Below are 21,770 nucleotides of genomic sequence, written 5' to 3' on the forward strand. Positions count from 1 at the left end.
CACAAGGGCAAATTCGGTATTTGAATCTTAAACCACCGGATCTGATCTAATTGTCCTCTTATTATTCCTTCAGATTTTGGTTACCACATTTGCATGTAATACTCCTTAGTGGTTACACCTTCTATGTTTATCGATGTTCCTCATGACCACAAGTGTCGTTAATAATGTAATTTAGATTTGGGCTAACTTTTGGAAAAACTTGGGCATGTGAACTCAATCTACTAATAATCATGTTATATTTTTAGGGGTTGGCAAACCACAATTTGGGATTTTGCGAGAACTGGACGAAACAAATTTCTTAAAAAGAAAAAATTATTTATAGACAGCAACGAGACATGACGGAAATGGAAATGCTCGCCAATATTTCTTGCTTGTTTTATTTTTCAATTTATACATTTTAGTTTGTTTGTTCCATTCAATTATTTGGGTTTATGGTTTTTATTTTATTCACATATAATGGATTTGATAAAAAATTTGAAAAATAGTTTGGACAAAAGAAAAAAAACAGAATGATAAAATAAAAGCTAAAAAGAGAAATGAAAGCTAAAAACAAGAAAGAGCGTAAATGAAAAGCGACCTATAAAGGAGAAGACATATAAAGACATGAAATTGGGATCAGACACAAACAGTCGTTATAGACATTGACTCTCTCTTGTCCTTTTCTTTCTCCCATTTTGTCTTCACAAAATAGTTTTTTTTTCCTCTTTTAAAATATAGATAAAGATATTTTAATCTGAAGTTGTATGTTTGTCCGAAAAAAAAAATCTGAAATATTAAGGCTTTTTAGTTTCAACTTGTACCCAACACAATTGGGCTGGGCCTGGTTACATTAACATGGCAAACTAAAATTTCCCAATCACATCTGTATCAATGTGAGAAGATTTACAACTCTTTTCTTTTCTTCTCTTCTCTACTTTATAAAAAACCATAAACTATGAAAACTGAAAAAGATTGTTCTAAGATTTTGTCACTACAGAGAGTCAAGAGAGACCTATAGTTTTGTAGAACACCTCTGCTTCAACTTCTTCAGCCAATAGATATTTAACTATTATAAGTCTCAGAAACCAGAAAGGTATATACAAACCACCTGCAAAAGATATTTCCTCCATTTAAGTAACCATCTTTTAATAGGAACCAAAACGAATGATATATATATCGATTAAGTGAAGTCACAAAAACCTTTTTGATCTCTTCAAGTTATAGTCCTATTGTATCATTGGTGAGGATGTCGGCGTTTGGCTCTGCGGTACCCGGTGGTTGGTTCTTTTTTATGGTTGTGTCTCTTCTTCCCCTTAGGACTGTTAGATGCAATTCTGTAAGTACTTTCTGATGCAACAGATTGAAACTTATAAGTAAAGTTTAGACTATTGTTGAATGATGTTCAAAGCTTACTTGGAGACTGCAGAAAGCAATTTGATGATGAATATAAGAGGGAATCCAATTAAAGCTGTGGCCTGTTGAAAATTTAATAGAAGAAGTGAGTGAGTTCGGATTTGTAGACTCTATAGATGGATAGAATGACCAGATGTTGTTGAAATCACATACCCCAACCCAAGCTAAGTCCATGGTAGCAACCGGTTTGGTGATCTCATTGTTCTTCAGCATTTCTTGAGCCTTGGTTTCAACAGAGTGAAGCTTATGAAAGTGTTACTCTAAGTTGACTTCGTAAAAACAAGGACACAATATGATGAATATACCTGTTGATGGTAGATTTTGGTTGAGTTAACCAACTTCTGAAAGCCATGTCTTACGTTTTCAGTATATGGCTCTAAGGCAACTTGTACTCTCTCCAAGTGTGGCTTCGTTAAGGTCATAATCCGGGTCGTGTACGGATGTGTATGTGTTCTGATCACCTAATATAAACAAAACAATGATCACAATGTTTTATGCAATGTTGAAGAGAAGCAGATGGAAATATATTAACCTCAAGATAGTAGTATGAAGCGTCAAATCCTTGGATGAGATGTGGTGTCAAAGCCTGCTTAGATGTATATAACAACTCGATGGACTTATCGGTTATATATTGAACTTTTGGTTCGAGATATATGGTTATTGTGACACATGCATCTTTGATGCTTGGAATCCATTGCTGAAAATAAAGATCAGATATCAGTATCAAGAAAATGGAAAAGTAAACAAGTGTGCAGTTAGAACAAAACTCACTGAGTTCAGTGTTTCAATGTGAGGCTCTGACCATTTCTGGACTTGCTCAATTTTCATCGACACCTGTTGAAGAAAGGATTTGTCTTTAAAGAAGAAATTGAAGACTTTCAGGGTAAATTGTGAATTGAAGACAAACCATTTGAAGAGTGGTATGAAGAGTTGGGCTAAGATGTTGATGCCATAGGGTCATCAGATATGCCTGCAAACATGAAAAGAAAGGGACTTGAGTTATCACTAGATTATGCGATGTTACACGCCTTAAACCTTTTAGAATTACCTGACTTTCAGTCGGGTTAAGACCAAGTTTAGACAAGAACCACCCATCGATCTGAACACAGGAAAAAAAAAAAAGTTACAGTGAACTCTACAATATGTACATCAAATCCTAGAAGTACCATATCTCTTACATTTTCAAGCTTTGAGCTAAGTTGTGCAACTTTCTTATCTGCTAATTCAGCTTCCACTTCGAGCCTTCTCTTGCGTTGCGTTTCCACTTCCCGTTTTAATCCAAATACCTGTCAATGCACAAGTGTCATAGAAAGACTGAATAAACGTAATGAGGCAAAAGGAACCACACAATTCAAACTACAAAACCAAACCTGTTTCTGTAGTTCATAAACCTTCTCTTCTACTTCACTCGCATGCTTTACCGGATTCTCAAACTATAGAGCATTAACGGTGACAACAGTTAATAACCAATTCAATCTTTCTTCTACATATTTTTAACAAATGACCAGAAGATGGATGAAAATCTCACTTGAGAAAAATCAATTTCACTCTCAAACAAATAAGGTTTCTCCCTGATATATAACTCCAAACCTCGGATTTTCTCTTCCTTGCTAAGCAATTCTTGGTTTTTCTCCTTGATGATTGATTCTTTAAACAACACACAAAGAAACAAAAAAAAAAGCCTCTCAATAGTTAGCAACCAAATCAAAGATGCAGCTATTGTAAAAACTAAAACGTCGTCAGCTTTGAAAAGTAACAAACGTTACACAAGTAATCTTCCCGAAACAGAACGAAAGCTGAAAATGTGAAACGTCTCTCTTTTGCAAAAAGGTTAAAAACAAGAAAAATTCGATTTCATATCAAAATTCAATGAACCGTTACACTCATTTCTACAGAATTTTCCAAAGCAATGCAGGTATGCAACAAATATCAAAAGACCTCTTCTCATATTCGCTACAGTTCTTCATAAACAAAACTGAAGAAATACCCAGAAAACAAAATTCAGCTAATCGTAGAGAAAGTTCAAAAAGGCTAAACCTTTACATTGACATTAACGCTCTAAATTTGCAGACTTTTGAAAGAAAACCTGGGAAGCTAGGCCCAAATCGAAAAGGGTAAGAGTGTTATGAACCGTACGAAGAGCAGAGACGGTGGATTTGAGTTCGTTAAGCAAATGGTTTTGATCTCCATTGCAGCCATTGTTCTCTGAGGAAGAAGAAGAAGCTTCTCCATTTCCAGTGAATGAAGCAATTTGGAGCGTTACGAGAAAAAGAAACAAAAGTAGCTTAAAAAACGCCATTATTGGAGACTGCAACAGAGGACTTTGCACAGTACGAGAGAAAGAGAGAGAGAGCGCGAGTCGCGAGAGAGAGACAGAGACTAACGCGTACCAAGTCAAATAAAGGGTCTTACTATCTTTTCTATAATTACATATTTGTCTCTTTACTTTTGATAAATTCTATAAACGGCCCAAATAAGTTTGTATAGATTTTGATGAAAAGGTGTCAATTGAAAAATATCTTATGCAAAACGCCTAATTTAGGCGTATCCGAAAAGTCCTAATTAGCCTTAATCTGACTCTTAAAATCTTAATGCAACTAAAACGGAAGGATATAAACTTATAATGTTAAAATATATGTTTTAATGGTCCATTGTGTAGTATTTTTCCTTTTACTTCACACGTTTTTGTTAAGAATTTCCTTCTTCTTTTTGCCATATATAGTTGCTTGTAAAAAAACAAATCTTGACTTTTTCTTAAACTAATTATTTTGCTGTAAATATAGATTTTTAATAAATAAATGATATTTAAAATAATTGTTTTCAGGCAAAACTATTATCAATGTTAGATTTATCTTATTCTTTTTAATCAACGTGGCTCTCTGTAGTTAATCAATAATTCACTGTGTAATTGTCAAACTGTAAATAGACCATTTCAATATAACTAAGAAAGAAAACTTTATATTTTCATTAGTTTCCATGTATCTCAACTCATTTAGAGAAAATAATATTTACATATTTCTTACTATAAAATACCAAAATATATCTTTATATTTTAATTTAAATATATCATTTTAATGAATTTTATCTTATAAATTTTAACAAATTTTTCAATTGCTGTAAAGAAAGATGACCTTTAATTAACTACTCACTAGATAGTAGAGGCGGTAAAAAAACCGTAAACGTATATTTAATTTGTTTTAGTAAAATTTAATTATAAACTGTTTACTAAAATGCAAAGTAATCAATAATATAAACTTTTCCTATTTTATGTTATTGTGTCACAATGTTTATAGCTTTAAATACGATTTATTGTACTATTATATTTTTAATATATGGTAACTTACCATATTCTCTCATTATACTTTATTGTACCGCTATCTATTATCGTATACTCTTATTTTTAAATCCGTAAGAAAATTTGATCGACTTAGTATCAATTTTTTTATAATAAAAAAGCTAAAATCATGTAACTTCTAATGTTCATCACCAATAAGGCACATAGTCTTGCTAAATACACTATTTTAGATTTATACCATCTACATTATATGTTTCTACTGCAATTCTACGGCTTCAACAACCCCATTTTCATCACTTCTTATTAAAACCACAATAATTTACGCACGATTTGATTAAAAAGCTTTAAAAAAAAAAGCTATATGACATTACATGACCTATGTAGTACTAATCTATTCGACACAACCAATAAATAATGCATTTTAATTGCCCCAATCCCCAACTTTCTTCTTCGTGACAAGAGTAGCCCACATGATTTTATGAAAGAAAAAAAAGTGTAGTCTAATACAAATTTAGTTACATACGAAATCAGTCGAATTTAATTATTGATATATAATCATAGAAACAAAGCTTATATTCTTTAACCCAATCACAAGCATATGACACAGGGGACCTAGACAGTAATAGAGTATCCAAATCTTAAACAATTCACCAGTCAATATTAATAATACAATAAAACTATATAATAAGATAGTAATAAATAAGAAATAAAAATAAATAAATAAATGAAAAACCTAGTTTTTGACGCAATAATAATAGAAGCGAACCAAACTTGGCCTCCTCTTCGCCTATAAATACGATATAGAGATTAGCGTCAAAAGAGTATGTAAATCGCAAAAACAACCAAACAAGGTCTTCTTCACACACTCTCATCGTCGTCACTTTTTTTTTTATATAACATAGTCTCGTTCTAGACCGTCGGATTATTTCTATTGGTCAAATCCAACGGTCGTGATCCAATTTGATTAGAAAGAGTCTCATCGTCTCTCAACCACCAGATTCTCTCGCTCGCTCGCTCCCTCGTCGTCGTCCTCTCTACGATATCGACCAACATACCAGATCTTCTTCGATCCCGCCTCCGTCGCCGTTGCTTTCGTTATTTTACTCAGCCGCCGTTTCCAACTGTTTTTAACTTTTTCTCGCCGGAGATTGAGATTGGGATTGAGATTTCTTTAGGGCATTTAGACGATCCGATTAATTTTAGAGACGAGGTTTTATCGACCCCCACCGACACCGTTAGTGGTTTGTTCTCTCAATCTCGATCCTTTGATTGTTATAATAACCTACCCTCCATTGATCTATCGTCTCTGATTCATTGGTTTTGTTTGTTAATTCGTCTGATTGCTATTTAAATTTTACTTCTTTTAAACAATTTTAGGTTGCAGCGATTTAAAGATCGTTTTTTTTTTCGTAATTGAATGTGATTCGTATTTGTTTCAATCAAATTTGCATTACACTGTCTATTGATTGTGGTTTGTGTTGGGTTTAAATTATGTCTGCAGAAGCTGGTGTCGTGAGAGGGGATAAGTCTTTTGATTTGTGTTATTGTGGGATTATACACTGTTTATGACTATACATACGAGATGGCTTCAGAAGGAAAATTGTTATTTGATCTTAATGAACTTCCTACAGAAGATGATGATGGCATTGATAATGTTAACTTCAATCAGCAGCCACAGGTGACTATCCCATCTTCTAACCCCAGTTCCTCTGCCTTGCTTGCTACACCGTCGTCTTCTCAAGATAATGTAAACAACAACCGAGTGTTCTCTCACGCGTCAACAGTTTCTGGTTTTCAGCCTTTTGTTCGCCCTGTAGCTGCTCAACATACGGATGTTGCAGTTGAAAGAAAGGTGGACGAGGGTTCTCTTGAGGAAGCAAAGGTTACATCATTGAAAGTTCCAAATGATGTTGGAGCACCTGAGAGAGAAGAAGGGGAATGGACGGAGTCGGAGGTTCCTGCCAATGATAATGTACATAGTAGTTCTGATTATTCTACAGTTACAGAGAAAGATAATGGCACTCTAGGATTAGATATCAACTCAGACTCGGCTCTTCAGAAGAAAAACGTCAATCATATTTCAGAAAGTAGTGGTAAAGATAGTGGATCTATAGATAGTCCTCAAGAACAGGGTTTAACGGTGAGGCCGAGAGAAACTAAAGGAGTTGAAGCAAGTCATGCAATCAAATGCGCAAATACTACTGTCAAAAGAAAGATGGATCATCAGAAAGAGACAATGTTGGGAAAGAAACGCCACAGGCAGACCATGTTTCTCAACCTGGACGATGTCAGGCAAGCTGGTCCTATTAAGACAACAACACCTAGAAGACAGAATTTCCCACAACCTGTCGTCACACGCACAGTTAGAGAATCTCGTGCAGGCCCTCCAACTGCTGAGCAAGCAGGCGGGGTTCCAGGGCATGTTGTATACCGGGATCAGAAACCAATTGACATTCCTAATGGTGGTATACATCCAGAAACATCTGAACCTAAGTTAGAATCTAATGGTGAATCACAATCCGGCTCCGCTGGTAAAACTAGGAGGATGAATGGGGAGGCAGGACCTTCTGCTGAGGCGACATCGACATCTGTGTCAAGGCAGGGTTCATGGAAGCAGCCAATAAATTCACGGCAGCTGAAGAGTGGTCATTCGTCAAATAGACAAGTTCCCTTGTGCAGTCAAACCTCTGCCGACTCCAAGTTTGGTAACAAGAAATTTACTTCGTTCAAGAAGCAAGCAACAAATAGTACCCAATACCAAGATACGTCTGTGGAGCGTCTTCTACGAGAAGTGACCAACGAAAAGTTCTGGCATCATCCAGGTATGTCCTATTAGTGTTTCTGCTTATGGAACGTGTGTTTGAGTGCTCCTATGTTTTCAATTAAGTTATCTTCATTTAAGGTAGGAACTTTTATGCCAATTATAATCTACTGCTCTGGTGCCAGTTCCATGTGTCCCGAATCATGGCTCAGTGAGAATCGTAATGGCCACAGGATTTGGAAGGTGATACGATTAAATCATACTTGTAAAAGTAGATGACAGAGCTCTTCTAGTTTGTGTTAAAATTTTTTATCTACTTGTCCTGTTTCATCTCTCAGTGCTCTGTAGTAAAAATTGTGTAGTAGTAGTTCTCATTCCTGGTACTTTATCTGCCTGCTAAGGCACTAAACACAGGGTAATAGAATAATCCATTGTCTTAGACATGCACTTAATGGTTCATTGTCGATGAACATCATTTGTTAGGTTGGCTCTTGGTGGCTTTAATCAGCTTGGTTAAAGAGGCTTTTGTGCTTATCTGAAACCTGAATGGTCTATAGTGAAAGTAAATATTGGACTTGGTAGGGGTTTTTATTGACATGCCTCTGGTCTGTTCTGTACACTTCTCACTGGAAAATTTGACTTGTATGGATGATGTTGATTCACTTAAACTTTTTCTTATGGCCGTTGGTCTCCCAATTATGGTTGTCTTTTCTGCCTTATCTCCCATAGTGTAATTGACTCTTTTGCATAAATGTTTCTTTTATATAGAGGATACTGATCTCCAGAGTGTTCCTGAGCGGTTTGAATCAATGGATGAGTATGTTAGAGTGTTTGAACCTTTACTTTTCGAGGAGTGTCGGGCACAACTTTACAGTACATGGGAAGAATTGGCTGAGGCAAACTCATACATGAAGGTCAGAATAAAGTTCATCGAAAGAAGAGAGAGAGGTAAACATCCCTATTACCTTAATTCAAACTTGTAAAAGCCTCTGGGCAACAATGTTAACTCTCTGCTGACTGTTCTCTTGTTACCTGACTGCTAGCCTTTGTTTTGATCTGGTATAGGATGGTATGATGTGATACTTAACTCAGTAAATGAATGTAAATGGGCTTTCAAGGAGGGAGATGTTGCTGTTCTATCAAATCCTGTGCCTGAATCAGGTGTGGTGGAACTTGTAGAATGTCTGGTCGATTCGTATATTGCTGGTGCTTCTCTGTATATTCTGTAATGTTGTCGTTTTTATGTTTAGAAGGAGAGCATGATGATGTTGGGCGTGTAGCTGGTACAGTTAGGAGATATATACCGGTTGATACTCGAGATCCTCATGGAGCAATTCTCCATTTCTATGTTGGAGATGCTTATGACTCTGGCAGGTACATGCTTTTTCATATGTTTAATTATTTAGCTATTAATACCATGTCTGAGTTTCTACCCATTCTTACTGGAAGTAATTATTTCCTGCCTCTCATTTCTTTACTTTTTAATTTTCTTTACCAGCAAGATTGACGACAATCATATTTTAAGGAAGCTTAAACCCAAGGAAATCTGGCATCTGACTGTGCTTGGTTCGATTGCAACCACACAAAGGGAATATGTTGCTTTGCATGCGTTTTCCCAGCTTAACCCACAGGTTGGTTTTGTTTTCTCCAACAAATATTTCATATATGCTTTCAGTTATGCTGACGCTGTTGAAACTCATATATCCTTCAGATGCAAAATGCAATTCTCAAGCCTAGCCCAGAGCAGTTTCCTAATTACGGGGAGCAGACTCCTACAGTGCCCGATTGTTTCACTCCGAGCTTTGCTGGCCATTTACACAGAAGCTTTAATGCTCCTCAGTTGGCAGCAATTCACTGGGCCGCAATGCATACTGCAGCTGGTACGAGCAGTGGGGTAAAGAGGCAAGATCCATGGCCATTTACTCTTGTTCAGGGCCCTCCAGGAACAGGCAAGACACACACAGTTTGGGGAATGTTGAATGTTATCCATTTGGTTCAGTATCAGCAGTATTACACTTCCTTGCTGAAGAAATTAGCTCCTGAAAGTTATAAACAAGTTAATGAGAGCAGTTCAGATAATATTGTGTCAGGGTCTATTGATGAAGTCCTACAAAACATGGACCAGAATCTATTTCGTACGCTGCCAAAACTGTGTGCTAAACCAAGGATGCTCGTTTGTGCTCCTTCAAATGCTGCGACCGACGAACTTCTCTCACGTGTCCTTGATCGTGGTTTTATTGATGGGGAAATGAGGGTTTATCGCCCTGATGTAGCTCGAGTAGGTGTTGATACCCAAACGAAAGCTGCTCAAGCAGTTTCTGTGGAGCGAAGAAGTGATCTGCTACTAGCCAAGTCCCGTGAGGAAATTCTAGGACACATACACAACCTTAGAGTACGAGATGCTCAGCTATCTCAAGATATTGCTGGACTTAAAAGGGAACTTACTGCTGCAGCGTTTGCTAACCGTTCTCAGGGATCTGTTGGCGTTGACCCTGATGTTCTTATGGTTAGAGACCAGACAAGAGATGCAATGTTACAGCGTCTTTCTGCTGTTGTTGAAGCCAGAGATAAAGATCTTGTTGAAATGTCTCGCCTTCTTATTGTTGAGGGAAAGTTTCGAGCTGGTACTTCTTTTAATCTTGAAGAAGCTCGCGCAAGTCTTGAGGCAAGTTTTGCAAATGAGGCTGAAATTGTTTTTACAACCGTATCAAGCAGTGGCCGTAAACTGTTTTCTCGTCTTACTCATGGCTTCGATATGGTGGTCATCGACGAGGCTGCCCAAGCTTCTGAGGTTGGAGTTCTTCCTCCCCTTGCGCTTGGTGCTGCGCGATGTGTACTTGTCGGTGATCCTCAGCAGCTTCCTGCTACAGTTATTAGCAAAGCTGCTGGAACCCTTTTATACAGTAGAAGTCTCTTTGAAAGGTTTCAGCTAGCAGGTTGTCCAACTTTGTTGTTAACTGTTCAATATAGGATGCATCCTCAAATACGCGACTTCCCTTCAAGATATTTCTACCAAGGACGCCTTACGGACAGTGAAAGTGTTTCCACTGCTCCTGATGAGATTTACTACAAAGATTCTGTCCTTAAGCCTTACCTTTTCTTTGATATCAGCCATGGACGGGAATCCCATCGAGGTGGATCAGTATCTTATGAGAACATTGATGAAGCTCGCTTCTGTGTTGGGGTGTACTTACATCTACAGAGAACTCTGAAGTCTTTGGGTGGGGGTAAAGTCTCTGTTGGGGTAATTACCCCATACAAACTGCAGTTGAAATGCCTGAAAATTGAGTTTGGAAATGCTTTGAGCCAAGATGAACTGCAAGAGATTTATATCAATACTGTAGACGCGTTTCAGGGTCAAGAACGTGATGTCATAATCATGTCATGTGTGCGTGCTTCTAATCACGGGGTTGGCTTCGTTGCTGATATCCGGCGGATGAATGTTGCTCTCACCCGTGCGAAAAGGGCTTTATGGGTATGATGTCTCTCGATGCACATACATATTGTTTTGGTTAAATAGGTCTGGTTTCATTGTTAAAGTTTCTATGTCTCGTTTTTCTTCAACAGGTGATGGGAAATGCATCTGCTCTGATGAAGTGCGAGGATTGGGCAGCATTGATCACTGACGCCAAAGCAAGGAATTGTTTTATGGAGATGGAGTCTCTTCCCAAGGATTTCCCGGTTCCAAAGGTACCTAGCTTTATCCCAAAAGCACCTAATGCTAGAGGTTTCAGATCAGGTGGGCCAAGAACCAGATCCATCGATATGCACCCTGAATCCAGGTCAGGGACACCATCAGAAGACGACAAGAAGCTGAGCACAACAACATTTCCAAGAAATGGAAATTCTCGAAGGGAGAACTCAGTTGATGATTCTGACCCGCCCGGGGATAGATATAGAGATGCTTGGCAACATGGGATCCAAAGGAGGCAAAATTTTGGACGGCCTTTAGGGAGAAGAGATTAATTTATAATTCCAACTGGTCCTGAACATCATACACTGGTGGAGATACTATGTTACTTGAGATCTCAGAGCATCCGACCTAGCTCATGGTTTCACAGGGTCAATACCACGAAAGGGTGACTCGAAGTCATGAACTGTTGAAAAGAGGAATGCTTGAAGGCTGTGTACGTCAAAGGGTAACATGCTCACCTGATTTGTGCTGGCGAAAGATGATTCATGCTATTTCTTTCAAAGAACTGGCGCTCTTCTGCTCCCAGATCGCAGACCTTCTTGAAGAAGCATGTCAGGTTCTTTGTGATTCATATAAATCTGAAACGGATCAGTTGGAGACTACACTGTATAATCCAAGGTTGAATCCACTTGAATGAAGTCAGAAGCTGCTAATAAGCCTAAGAGCTTGACTCTTTTACAGGAACTATGAAGCAACTCCTGCATTGTCAAACACTGTTATTCGGTGCAAACAACAAAAGAATGATTAGTCGACAGGTTCACAGACGTAGGAAATGGCATTCGAAGGTAGTGTATAGCGAATGGGGTTGGGAAGATTTGTTTAGTCTGCAAAATTTCTTAAGAATATCACCATACCACACTGGCTAGTTCACTGTGTTAGCGCTTTGTACATAACACCATATCTATAGTTATGAAACTTGGTTCTTTTTTTCCTTCATTCAATTTGTTGTCCTATTTTGTTAATCATATCTGATCAATGGAGACATATATTCTTTAACAGCCAGTTACTCTTAACTGTTTGTGCAAATATCTCTCTAGCCGATGATAACAGGAGAAGATTGAAAGATAAGACTACAAAAGGATCATTCACATTTCCTTGATGAATCACATGGTTTCTAGATCAACATCATCCTTACTGATGATTGCAAGAAGAAAGGTTAGGAGTACAAAATATAAGTGAGAAGCTAAAGCTATTCAATCACAATCTCTTTCAAGGTTCCAACGCCATGAGCCCTTGTGTGGTGGTGATCGTGACTGCAACTCTCTTTAGCGTAGCTCCTACAACAGTTGCTGCCATGGTGGCACCTCTCTCTGCTGCTACAGTTAGACTTGCAATGGCTATCGCTCTTCACTTTCAAGCTAGTTATCGCGAGATCAGCAGGACTTGAACAAAAACCATTGACCAAGACTTTCAGTTCCTCTTTCGCATCCCCCTCCAGATTGACCAATGTTGAAGAACCTTCGTGTTTTGGGCCAGTTCCAATGTCCAGGCCAGATGGCTTGTCATGACAGCTTTGTTGCAACTCGTGTTGGTGTGGCTGTTGACTCTTGCCACCACAACACCCTGAGTCCAGGCCAGATGGCTTGTTATGACAGCTTTGTTGCACTTGCACCTCGTGTTGGTGTGGTTGTTGACTCTTGTCACCACAACACCCTGAGTCATGGCCATGTCCTAAATCAACAGGTTCTGCACAACAGCTCTTTTTCACAACCGTTACATTGTCTTTCTGTTTCGTCTCACAACAACCAGAGTGACTATGGTCCGAACTGGCTTTAGCTGGTTTCATCGCTTTCTCTTGAGTCTTCGTTCCACAACAGCCCGGCTTGCAATGCTTATCACTGATCTTTGGTAATAAGCCTGCTTCCATGTCCCCAGCAGCATCACCTTCAAGTTTCTCCGCGATTAAAACCGAGGAAGAAGAAGACTCCCTATAACATTTGTTTCCAGTTTTATGTTTATCACTGAGCAACAACATGCTATTAAGGATCACAAGCAGACAAGTTCCTACATCTGCAAGAACAGCTGCCCAAATCAGCGGATGACCAGCAAATGCCAATGCAAGAATAGCTCCTTTCATAGTGATTGATATGACCACATTCTCCACCACTTTCCTTTTCGCTCTTTTTGCAAGCTTTATCGCCTGCGGTATTCTTCTGATATCATTGGACATCAGAATTATATTACCAGTCTCTGTTGCAAGTGCAGAGCCGGAAACACCCATTGAGATACCAATATCCGCTGTAGCTAAAGCTGGTGCATCATTCAACCCGTCCCCTACCATAGCCGTTGGCCCTTCTTCTCTCTTTAACTGTTTTATGATTTCAGATTTATCTTCTGGAAGAAGCTCTGCTCTAACAATATCCATAGCATTTCCTAGCTGTGGGTTCATATAACATTTAAGTTTTCATTAGTGTGATTTACTAAGTTTCAAGAGAAGCATCACACTCATTAAAAAAAAAAAGGATTGCTCACCTGTTCTTGAGCATGCATTGCAGCGGCATGATTATCTCCGGTAAGCATTGCAATCTTAATTCCCAACGATTTCAGTTCTTTCATGGCTTGAGCTACACCAGATCTACAAGCATCTGAGAGATTGAAAACACCAGCTAGTGTTTCTCCAACATATACATATCCAATTGTCTTTCCTCCTTTAGTATCAACATCAATATCTGGAACTGTATACATGCACCAAAGCAAAGAACCATCAGAGACTAAAGAAAGACCAAAAACCTTAATGCATAAATTTTGATATGTACCTGATAAACACCCAGCTCTAGAAGCAATCCTTTTGTTACCGATATAGACTTCTTTACCATCAATCTTCCCATAAATCCCTTCTCCTGGAAAGTTCTGGTAGTCTTCGACCGCTTCAGGCTTAGGTTCAACAGAGACAGATCTTGCATAGTCCACAACTGCAGCAGCCATTGGATGGCTTGACTTGCTCTCAGTGCTTGATACCCTGATACAAGTCATATTTCTCAATTCTCAGACAAGTCCACAAAACCACAAGTGTCTTTAGTAAAGTATTAAAAGGTTAGAAGAGATGTTTCACCAGTAAAGCAGACTCTGCAGGCTTATATCTTCAGAAAGTGACTGGAAATCCATGACGATGAACTCACCTCTAGTGATAGTCCCGGTTTTATCAAAAGCAACAATCTTGATCTTGGCTAAGGTTTCAAGGTAATCAGCTCCTTTGATCAAAAGTCCTGATGTGGCTGCCTTTGTGAGTGCACAGAAAGTGGCTACTGGTGTGGAGAGGATAAGTCCACAAGGACAAGCACTTACTAACACAACTAGTGCTAAGTGAACCCAATGTTTCAGGTTGTGAACCTTCAATGCAAATGGGATAGCCACAAAACAGATTGATATCAGGATGATCGCTGCATACAAGCAAAAAGATTTAAGGTCTCAATCAAGAACAAAAAAAGTTGTAATGAAGAAAAAAAGTCAGGTGCTGATACTAACCTGGAGTATAGTACTTGGAACATTTATCTATAAATCTCTGAGTTTCGGTTTTGCTGTTCTGAGCTTCTTCTACAAGTTTTGCCATCTTCGCAACCACGCAATCCTCAGCTAGAGCAGTGGTGTTCACAGTTATGTAACCTTGAAAAACAGAGGAGCTGGAAATATCAAACATTGAAGGTAAAGGTCATAAGAAAAAAGTGTAACGCTTGAGCCTTTTTTATACCATTTAGATTGATGGTTCCAGCCCAAACCGTCGAATCTTTCAGTTTAGGCACGGGGAATGCTTCACCGGTCAAAGTTTTCTCATCAACTTCACAGTTTCCATCAACAACAACTCCATCAATTGGTATGGTTTCACCAGCTTTGACAGCTATAACTGTGTTAGTCTTGAGTTCATCCACTTCAACTTCTTCTCCAGTCTCTGCAATCACGGCCTTTTGTGGAGCTAAACTCATCAAAGACTGCATCACTGCACTTGCCTGAAAATGTAAATAAATACTTGAGCACTAACAAAATCTTTGACGCATGAATCAAAAGAGATGGGAAAAAGGTGCAAAACCTTATAGCTAGCTCTAGATTGGAGCCATTCAGCGATTGTGAACAAGAAGACAACTACTGCAGCTTCTGTGTAATCTTGCATGCCAATTGTTGCTCCCACTGATTGAAACAAAGGAAGAGCATCAAGTGAGCTATTAAATCGGATTTGAGTAATTATTTAATCAATTTTCCTTAACATATTTTAGCTGCAACATGATCAAGAACTCTTGAACAAGATACTATAACAAAAAGTTGTAAACATTATCTAACATAAAAATATTTCAAATCTTTTTTTATTTTTTGATTTCTCTTTTGGTCTCAAAGTAGCATAAAAATGCCAAATGCAGAGCAAAAGACACAAAAAAAAAACTACAGAACAATTGCTTTGTGTTGACCATAATATGTCTAAATTGACCCATCAAAATATTATAGACACATACTTATATCTACTGTAGCCATTAGTATATATCTTAATATTGACCTTAATTAATATTGTGAGAAATGTGATCCATATCATATAAATTGGAGAGTGACTCCCTAAAGCCTATTCGAATTTTAGCTTGAAAGGAGTTAAAAAAGAAGAAAAAGATTACCGGTTACAACAACAAGAATGTTGATGTCGATTCTAAACCTTGCAAGAGATGCTACAGCTTTGGCTAATATCGGATAAATGCCAGCGACAACGGCTGCGACAGCGAGCCAACGGAAGGGAGAGTAAAGGTATTTGAAGAAGGAGAGGAGGAGAAGTATGCCGGAAACCACCGCAAAGGGACTTGGCCATTTATTCTTGAAATTGGTTTCTCCGGTTACCCTCACATTTGCTTCTAACTGTGCTTGGTTCAGTGCTTTAACTGCAACAATTATAGCATTTATTAGGAAAAATGATAAAACGTTAATTATGTGAAATGTGATGCGTTACGTAAAAACCCACCTTGTCATTACATTAAGTTAGGACACAGAACAAAACAAAAACAAATATTCGGAAGATGTTAAATATTTTGAAGTGTTATGTAAATCTACGTAGATGACAAAAAAAAAAAACAATCTACCTAAAATTTTAGACTCAACCTAAAGACTAGACTAACTCTTTTATTTTTATTGCAAAAATATTTATTTTATGATAATCTTCCCTATATTGGATATATAAAAGATGATTAAAGGAATAAAATACTAATAGAAGTAGAGATGTAACTCAATAAAATACCTACATAAATACAAATAGATGTATGTAAATGTTAATTGTAGAATTAAATGTCTGAAAACGACGTTTGCGTTTTGCAACAGCGACGGGAAAAGCTTTATTAAATTAGCCACAGAGAAGCTTTTACCGATTTGGAACTGCGAGAGGATGAGAGTGTCGTGGACGACGATGACGGTTCTTGACGGAACAATAACAGAGAATTCTTTAACACCGTCCATGGAATTGAGAATATTCTCGATCAACGGAACCTCCGATGTACAGCAAATTCCAAGAACATCGAAGTAACTCTTGGTCATCTTCTTCGACGCCATTCTTGTTTAAGGATTCTGCAAAAAAAAAAAAAAAAAAAAACAGAAACAGAGATTTTATTGTGGGAATCTGATTTCTTGGTTCATGTTTATTTTCCCAACATGATATTAAGGGGTGCATGTAACGTGTTTTAAAGAAAATGTGTAAAAGAAGATGGGTATGAATGATAACGTTGTCGTGAAGTTCACTCTACAATTATTTCAGGCTAGAGAGAAAAAAGAGCTAGAGTAGAGATAGTGAAAGTCTCCTTGAGGAGATCGTTCTACATTCATCGCAATATAAAGGTTTTACAGTTACATGGGGGAATATCTTTAGCATCGTAAACAACGTAAACGAGAATATAGAGAATATCATATCTCCTAATAGATAGATCATTGCAAAATATTTTTTTTTTTAAAACTTCTTTGAGGAGCTTCTCTAGCTAGCAAGAGCATCAGAAGTTAGGAGGAAAAAAAAAATCAAATGCAAGATTGGCTAATGCGAGTGAGAGAAAATGAACAGTCACGAAAATAATGCAAGAGAGAAAGACGTTTCGAAGCCGTCATGAAATATGTGTGAAGAAGACATAAGAGAAGAAGAAGAAGAAGGAATCATACCGGAGATAGAGACAGAGCTAGTAGATGGACAGAGAACAATGACCGAACCGGGTATGTTCGGTTTAGATGCTTTGTTAATTAGCCAGAAGAGAGAAGAGATTGTTTTTTTTTTTATGTAATGATGATTTGTATTTGAAGGTGAAAGAAGATGAGAGTGGCCATTGCTTTATATAGGAAAGTGTGTTAGAAAGTGGAATTAATGATTAATAATGGGTTTAGATTTTTTCCTAAGAATCCTTACCATTATTATATTCTTTCCAAATTTTAATTTCATTTGTTCTGACCAAAAAACAGTAAATATTATTATCTTATTTGTAAAGAATCCTCTAATATATTATTCTTAATAATGTAAATTCCATATATAGAACTGTGGTAGGCTGCTGCTTCTTTCAGATTCCTATTCTCTTAACCTTCCCATCTATTTTTTCAATTTTTTTTAAATGTATGTAAACTAAAGTAAAATTCGATTTTATCCTGACATAAAATATTTTTGGAGATTTGTAGTTTTGTACCTTGAAGGATTCGATATTATTTGTCGGACTGCCTAATTTTATTTTGGATATACATGTGTGGAAAGATGAAATTGCGTTGCGCTAAGCACTTCTATAGAGATTATGTATCGCTTTAATATGTTTAGGGGGTAAAAATACATCAAGTTGATTTAATTAGTTTTTGGCAGTCGTAAGTCGTAACATATTTTTGCAACTCGTTGATTGGTAATTCATGTGCTAATATATATTTCATCTGACAACATGAATGGTAAGTTATTGATAGAATCACATACCAAAATGTAATTATATCGTTGTAGAGACTACAACTTCAAAATAGTTTAAGAATTTGGTATAAGAGATTTGCGCATTCACATGTATTTTATATGATATGATTTCAAAAATATTTGAGATTGTAAGCAACATCTGAGTTGGAAACAAGGAGAGAAGAGTAGTTTATTACGTCACGAATTTAATTTGTGTAAAGTTTTATTTTTATTATTGAGAAGGAAATATGAAAAGAATAGGGTTTGTTTTAGGGAAGAGGTTTTAGTCTTGTAGGTGAGTAACGCGAGAAGTCGAGAACAAAGGTGTACTACAAAACATATGGAAGAATAAACAGTACAATGTCATATAATGGAATCCATGTGTGATTCCTCATTTGGAATAGTTTATTACTCTCCAAGTGTATTGATTAAACAAAAAAAAGTATCAAAATTTTTTGTTGTCTGCTTGCGATTTAGTGATTTTAGTTTTTAGAACTTTTATTTTCTTTGTTAAATTATGTTAAATTCTAAATGTCACTGTTTTAAGAAAAAAAAATGTACTAGTAGTAAAGATAAATATGTAATTGTGTTCCAGATTCAATTATAGGCCACAATGCAGCTTGCAGATTTGTAACACAGTAACAACATTACTGTTCATATATATCATTGTTTCGTCGTCATCAATATAATCATGATCATAATTATCATAATCTTTGAAATATGGATTGAGTTTTTCTTCCATTTCTTTCTCTCTCTCTCTTTTTGTGTGTGCATTATCCTCAAAAATTTTAAGTAGAAAGGTTGACAGAAAATGAAAAACATATTACGAGAGAGCTAGAGAATCAGAAAAAAAGAATCTAACTCATTTCCCATCAAATATTCCATTATATATATAATTGGTGTTTAATGTCATTATTCGGATTGCAAGTATTGTGGTCAACATTTTATTTTTCACTTTGTGTTGTCGATTCTCACAAAATTTTCCCTATTATATAATTATTATTTCGCGACGATGGATCATACGATATAACGTCAGAATAGTTCTATATACTAATTATTTATCAACGGTTGAATAAATAAAGGTTGAAAATTCATTAACTGTTTGGACACCAAATTTTTTTACAAGAACCATGATCTTTCCTTTCCTAATGGCTATTAGCACCTTCTACCATTGTACAACCAAAGATTGCCAAACCTCAAGCCTTACTTGTTTTTTTCTTTTTCTTTTTATAGATGATAATCTATACATGTGTCCCTTTGAGATCTTAAAGACTACTAATAATTTATGCAGCACACCTCCACTATATCTTTTCAAAAGGCTTTCGAGTAGTGGAGGAATCTTCCAATGTCTCAAAACAAAACAAAACAATTTACTTTCCTTTTATTTAAAATATATATATCAAAGTGAAAAAGCAACGTAAATGAGCCAAACACTAATGACTAAACAGATATCATAAACTAACATATAAAGCATGTATAATGGGAAAGGGAATAAAATTGAAATATGAATTGCAATGATAGATATCCTTCTTTTGTGTTTCGATAAGTCATTCTACTTATATTTGTTCCACCACCTGATACATTAAAATATTAGTTCCCGAAACTTCGGAACTTTTTCTCAGAATAGTAAATTTATCTTTATCTGTTCGAAGTATAGTTTAATAGCATAAATTTGTTTTAAATATTTTCAGATTTTTTTTCGTATGGAGTATAAAATATGAAAGAAAGACAATGATACATATAGACGAGCAAATTTTCTGAATTATTCAGTGAATTTGTTCTTAAAAACTTCTAATTCATAAGTATTGTACTATATATTATATCTCTTTTTTTTCGTCAAGAAGATGTGGAAGTTACCTCAATACGACCTTTTTAGTTTGCGAATATGGATAGTAATGGCGGGTCAATAATATGGAGATCGATATGGATCATAGAATGTTGATGGATACGTATTATTGATCAATAAAATTGTAGTTTTTTGACCAACACTAATAAAGTGGTCAAGTGGATGTGAAAAAGTCATAAACTTAAGACTCTCAAGCTTTTACGTAAGAGTTATAACTTAACTCTAAAAAACTTTCTTCACGTTTACTCCCATTTTTTCGTTCTAACCAATGACCTAGTTTTTGAGTTTATAATGAATGGTCTAGTTTTTAGTGCCAATCATTTTTTAGGGTTAAAACAATGCTCAAGCATCTCGATCGACATATATATGAATTCCGGAAATGGTGATTTGATATTAAAAAATATGCTAGGGCCTAAAAAGATCCAGTCTATTTTGCAGTTCATTAAATGATTCTCGAATGATCTCATCTTACTTTTTAAATTTCTTTATATCATTTGCTTATAATTGGTACAAATCATGCAATTATAACATTTAAATGTTTGAGGAGGTTATCTTTGGGAAAAATCGAAGTGACCAGAAACATTTGTGGATGTTAGATAGACTCTCATGATCCATTGCTTGTTCTCGAATTGACATGTATCACCTTCCTTTCGTATGATTTATCTTATCGTGATCCCGTAAGAAGATTAATAAAATAAGAAAATTATCATATAATAACCACGATAAACGCAAAATGGAAGTGTATAATCAGCATAAGTCATTATAATGGAACACAATGAGGTTAGTGGAGATACGTCAGCAGCCCACAGCCCACAATAGCAAGGATCGAACTGAAAGTAAGTTAGCCAATATAATCCAGAATGGTCATATAGCAATCCTTGTTCGTTGTCTTTTTGACAAATATCGCAACTATATTTTATAAAATATATAGCTAAATAATGTTTTGGTGGAAGCCAAACCACATTAATTGATAAATTTTCTTCATTTTTTTGTTATGCACATGTAGTCGGTAACTCTTGTTGTGGCGTAATGTTCCAAGTCCAACAATCGATTAGAATAGTTTTTGGTAAGGCGTTCAAATTATTAGACCGCACTAAATGTTTTCTAAAAGTGAAAAATTTTACACAACACTTTTTGTTCAATCGTCAGTTGTGTCAAATTTAACATATATATTAAGATTTTTCGAGTAAAAGTGACAAATATTAAACTTTTGTTCACTTTCTAAGACCTAATATATATAATAATTTAACATATGATTCGGCCTTCATCAGTTGAAGGGACGTGAACAAAAGTAGGAGTGCTGAAGTAAAATATGTGATTCTAAATGATGAACGCATAAGAACTGTTTATTTGATATTATAGGTAAAGAATATACGAGGAATATTCGTTTGTAATTCCATATCAACATGTCATAATCAGTCCATTAAAAGTTTTTTATTTCCTTCTTCAAATTGCTAAAATATTTTTTAGAGCCCTTTTCTCTAGCAATATTGCTTTGCAAATGACCACAAGATAAATTACCTGCTAAAATATAGCTTTGCAAATGGTAAGTGCATTGTGATTGTACATGACTATTTGACTCAGCAAACAATATCATATATTGTGAAACGGATTTTAAACACCAAATGAAGGAATATGAAAATCCTTTAACAAAAAAATAAAGAAAAGAAAAAGAACTCAAATATGATAGAAATACCATCAAAAAGTCGAATTAATATTTGAGTACCTAAGTCGTCAAAATTAAATATTAATTCGAATTAAATAGATATGCGAAAATCTTAAATATGTATTCAAATGAAATCAAATTCCATAAAATAATTCTAGCCATAATATGGATATTAATTGTATATATAATTTGTCAAAAATAAAATGGTCTTAAGATGTAGTTTCATCTAAAATTATACTCCTGAAGGGGACCCA

The 21,770-nt window shown here is 36.0% G+C and overlaps 4 protein-coding genes across 6 annotated transcripts; 1 reads left to right on the forward strand and 3 right to left on the reverse strand.

Annotated features, from left to right (window-relative positions):
* Positions 1–702: 702 nt before the first annotated feature.
* On the reverse strand, positions 703–3,764 carry AT4G30090 (golgin family A protein). Its single transcript, NM_119155.7, has 13 exons — positions 3,529–3,764; positions 2,921–3,039; positions 2,763–2,825; positions 2,571–2,678; positions 2,441–2,491; positions 2,300–2,362; positions 2,164–2,226; positions 1,925–2,089; positions 1,698–1,853; positions 1,546–1,614; positions 1,393–1,454; positions 1,180–1,298; positions 703–1,087 (listed from the first exon to the last, which is right to left on the reverse strand). The coding sequence occupies exons 1-12, from the start codon at positions 3,689–3,691 to the stop codon at positions 1,214–1,216; spliced, it is 1,167 nt and encodes a 388-aa protein (NP_194738.4). The 5' UTR covers positions 3,692–3,764; the 3' UTR covers positions 703–1,087; positions 1,180–1,213.
* Positions 3,765–5,478: 1,714 nt separating this feature from the next.
* On the forward strand, positions 5,479–12,140 carry AT4G30100 (P-loop containing nucleoside triphosphate hydrolases superfamily protein; the record flags this gene model as incomplete). Of its 2 annotated transcripts, NM_001341992.1 has the most annotated exons (8): positions 5,479–5,928; positions 6,189–7,509; positions 8,217–8,396; positions 8,514–8,609; positions 8,699–8,822; positions 8,947–9,079; positions 9,160–10,923; positions 11,016–12,140. In NM_001341992.1, the coding sequence occupies 7 exons, from the start codon at positions 6,270–6,272 to the stop codon at positions 11,412–11,414; spliced, it is 3,936 nt and encodes a 1,311-aa protein (NP_001320087.1). In that variant the 3' UTR covers positions 11,415–12,140. The 2 variants fall into 2 exon arrangements, with proteins under 2 accessions (NP_001320087.1, NP_194739.1); NM_119156.3 differs by lacking the exon at positions 5,479–5,928 and having other exon boundaries at positions 6,270–7,509.
* Positions 5,597–5,740, reverse strand: AT4G30097 (uncharacterized protein; the record flags this gene model as incomplete). The annotated part of the gene is made up of 1 exon (NM_001125609.1): positions 5,597–5,740. One exon carries the CDS (start codon positions 5,738–5,740, stop codon positions 5,597–5,599), a length of 144 nt encoding a protein of 47 aa, NP_001119081.1.
* On the reverse strand, positions 12,141–17,390 carry HMA2 (heavy metal atpase 2). Of its 2 annotated transcripts, NM_001341993.1 has the most exons (10): positions 17,251–17,390; positions 16,473–16,671; positions 15,738–15,995; positions 15,167–15,264; positions 14,831–15,086; positions 14,608–14,745; positions 14,195–14,522; positions 13,899–14,101; positions 13,615–13,817; positions 12,141–13,519 (listed from the first exon to the last, which is right to left on the reverse strand). In NM_001341993.1, exons 2-10 carry the CDS (start codon positions 16,654–16,656, stop codon positions 12,332–12,334), a joined length of 2,856 nt encoding a protein of 951 aa, NP_001320088.1. In that variant the 5' UTR covers positions 16,657–16,671; positions 17,251–17,390; the 3' UTR covers positions 12,141–12,331. The 2 variants fall into 2 exon arrangements, with proteins under 2 accessions (NP_001320088.1, NP_194740.1); NM_119157.4 differs by lacking the exon at positions 17,251–17,390 and having other exon boundaries at positions 12,222–13,519; positions 16,473–16,666.
* Positions 17,391–21,770: the final 4,380 nt, after the last annotated feature.

The sequence above is a fragment of the Arabidopsis thaliana genome, chromosome 4 (genome assembly GCF_000001735.4).
Source record: "Arabidopsis thaliana chromosome 4, partial sequence".
In the NCBI taxonomy this organism is placed as follows: Eukaryota; Viridiplantae; Streptophyta; class Magnoliopsida; order Brassicales; family Brassicaceae; genus Arabidopsis; species Arabidopsis thaliana.

Bases quoted from the DNA above. Each gene is read 5' to 3' on its own strand.
- AT4G30090 (NM_119155.7), bottom strand. From the start codon at position 3,691: ATGGCGTTTTTTAAGCTACTTTTGTTTCTTTTTCTCGTAACGCTCCAA. The intron at 3,040-3,528 runs GTACGGTTCATA...TGTTGTTTAAAG, and splicing joins ATCCACCGTCTCTGCTCTTC to AATCAATCATCAAGGAGAAA. The intron at 2,363-2,440 runs GTAATTCTAAAA...TCATGTTTGCAG, and splicing joins TTAACCCGACTGAAAGTCAG to GCATATCTGATGACCCTATG.
- HMA2 (NM_001341993.1), bottom strand. From the start codon at position 16,656: ATGGCGTCGAAGAAGATGACCAAGAGTTACTTCGATGTTCTTGGAATT. The intron at 15,087-15,166 runs GTTTTGCACCTT...TTACATTTTCAG, and splicing joins AATCTAGAGCTAGCTATAAG to GCAAGTGCAGTGATGCAGTC. The intron at 14,523-14,607 runs GTTAGTATCAGC...GCTTGTATGCAG, and splicing joins TTCCAAGTACTATACTCCAG to CGATCATCCTGATATCAATC.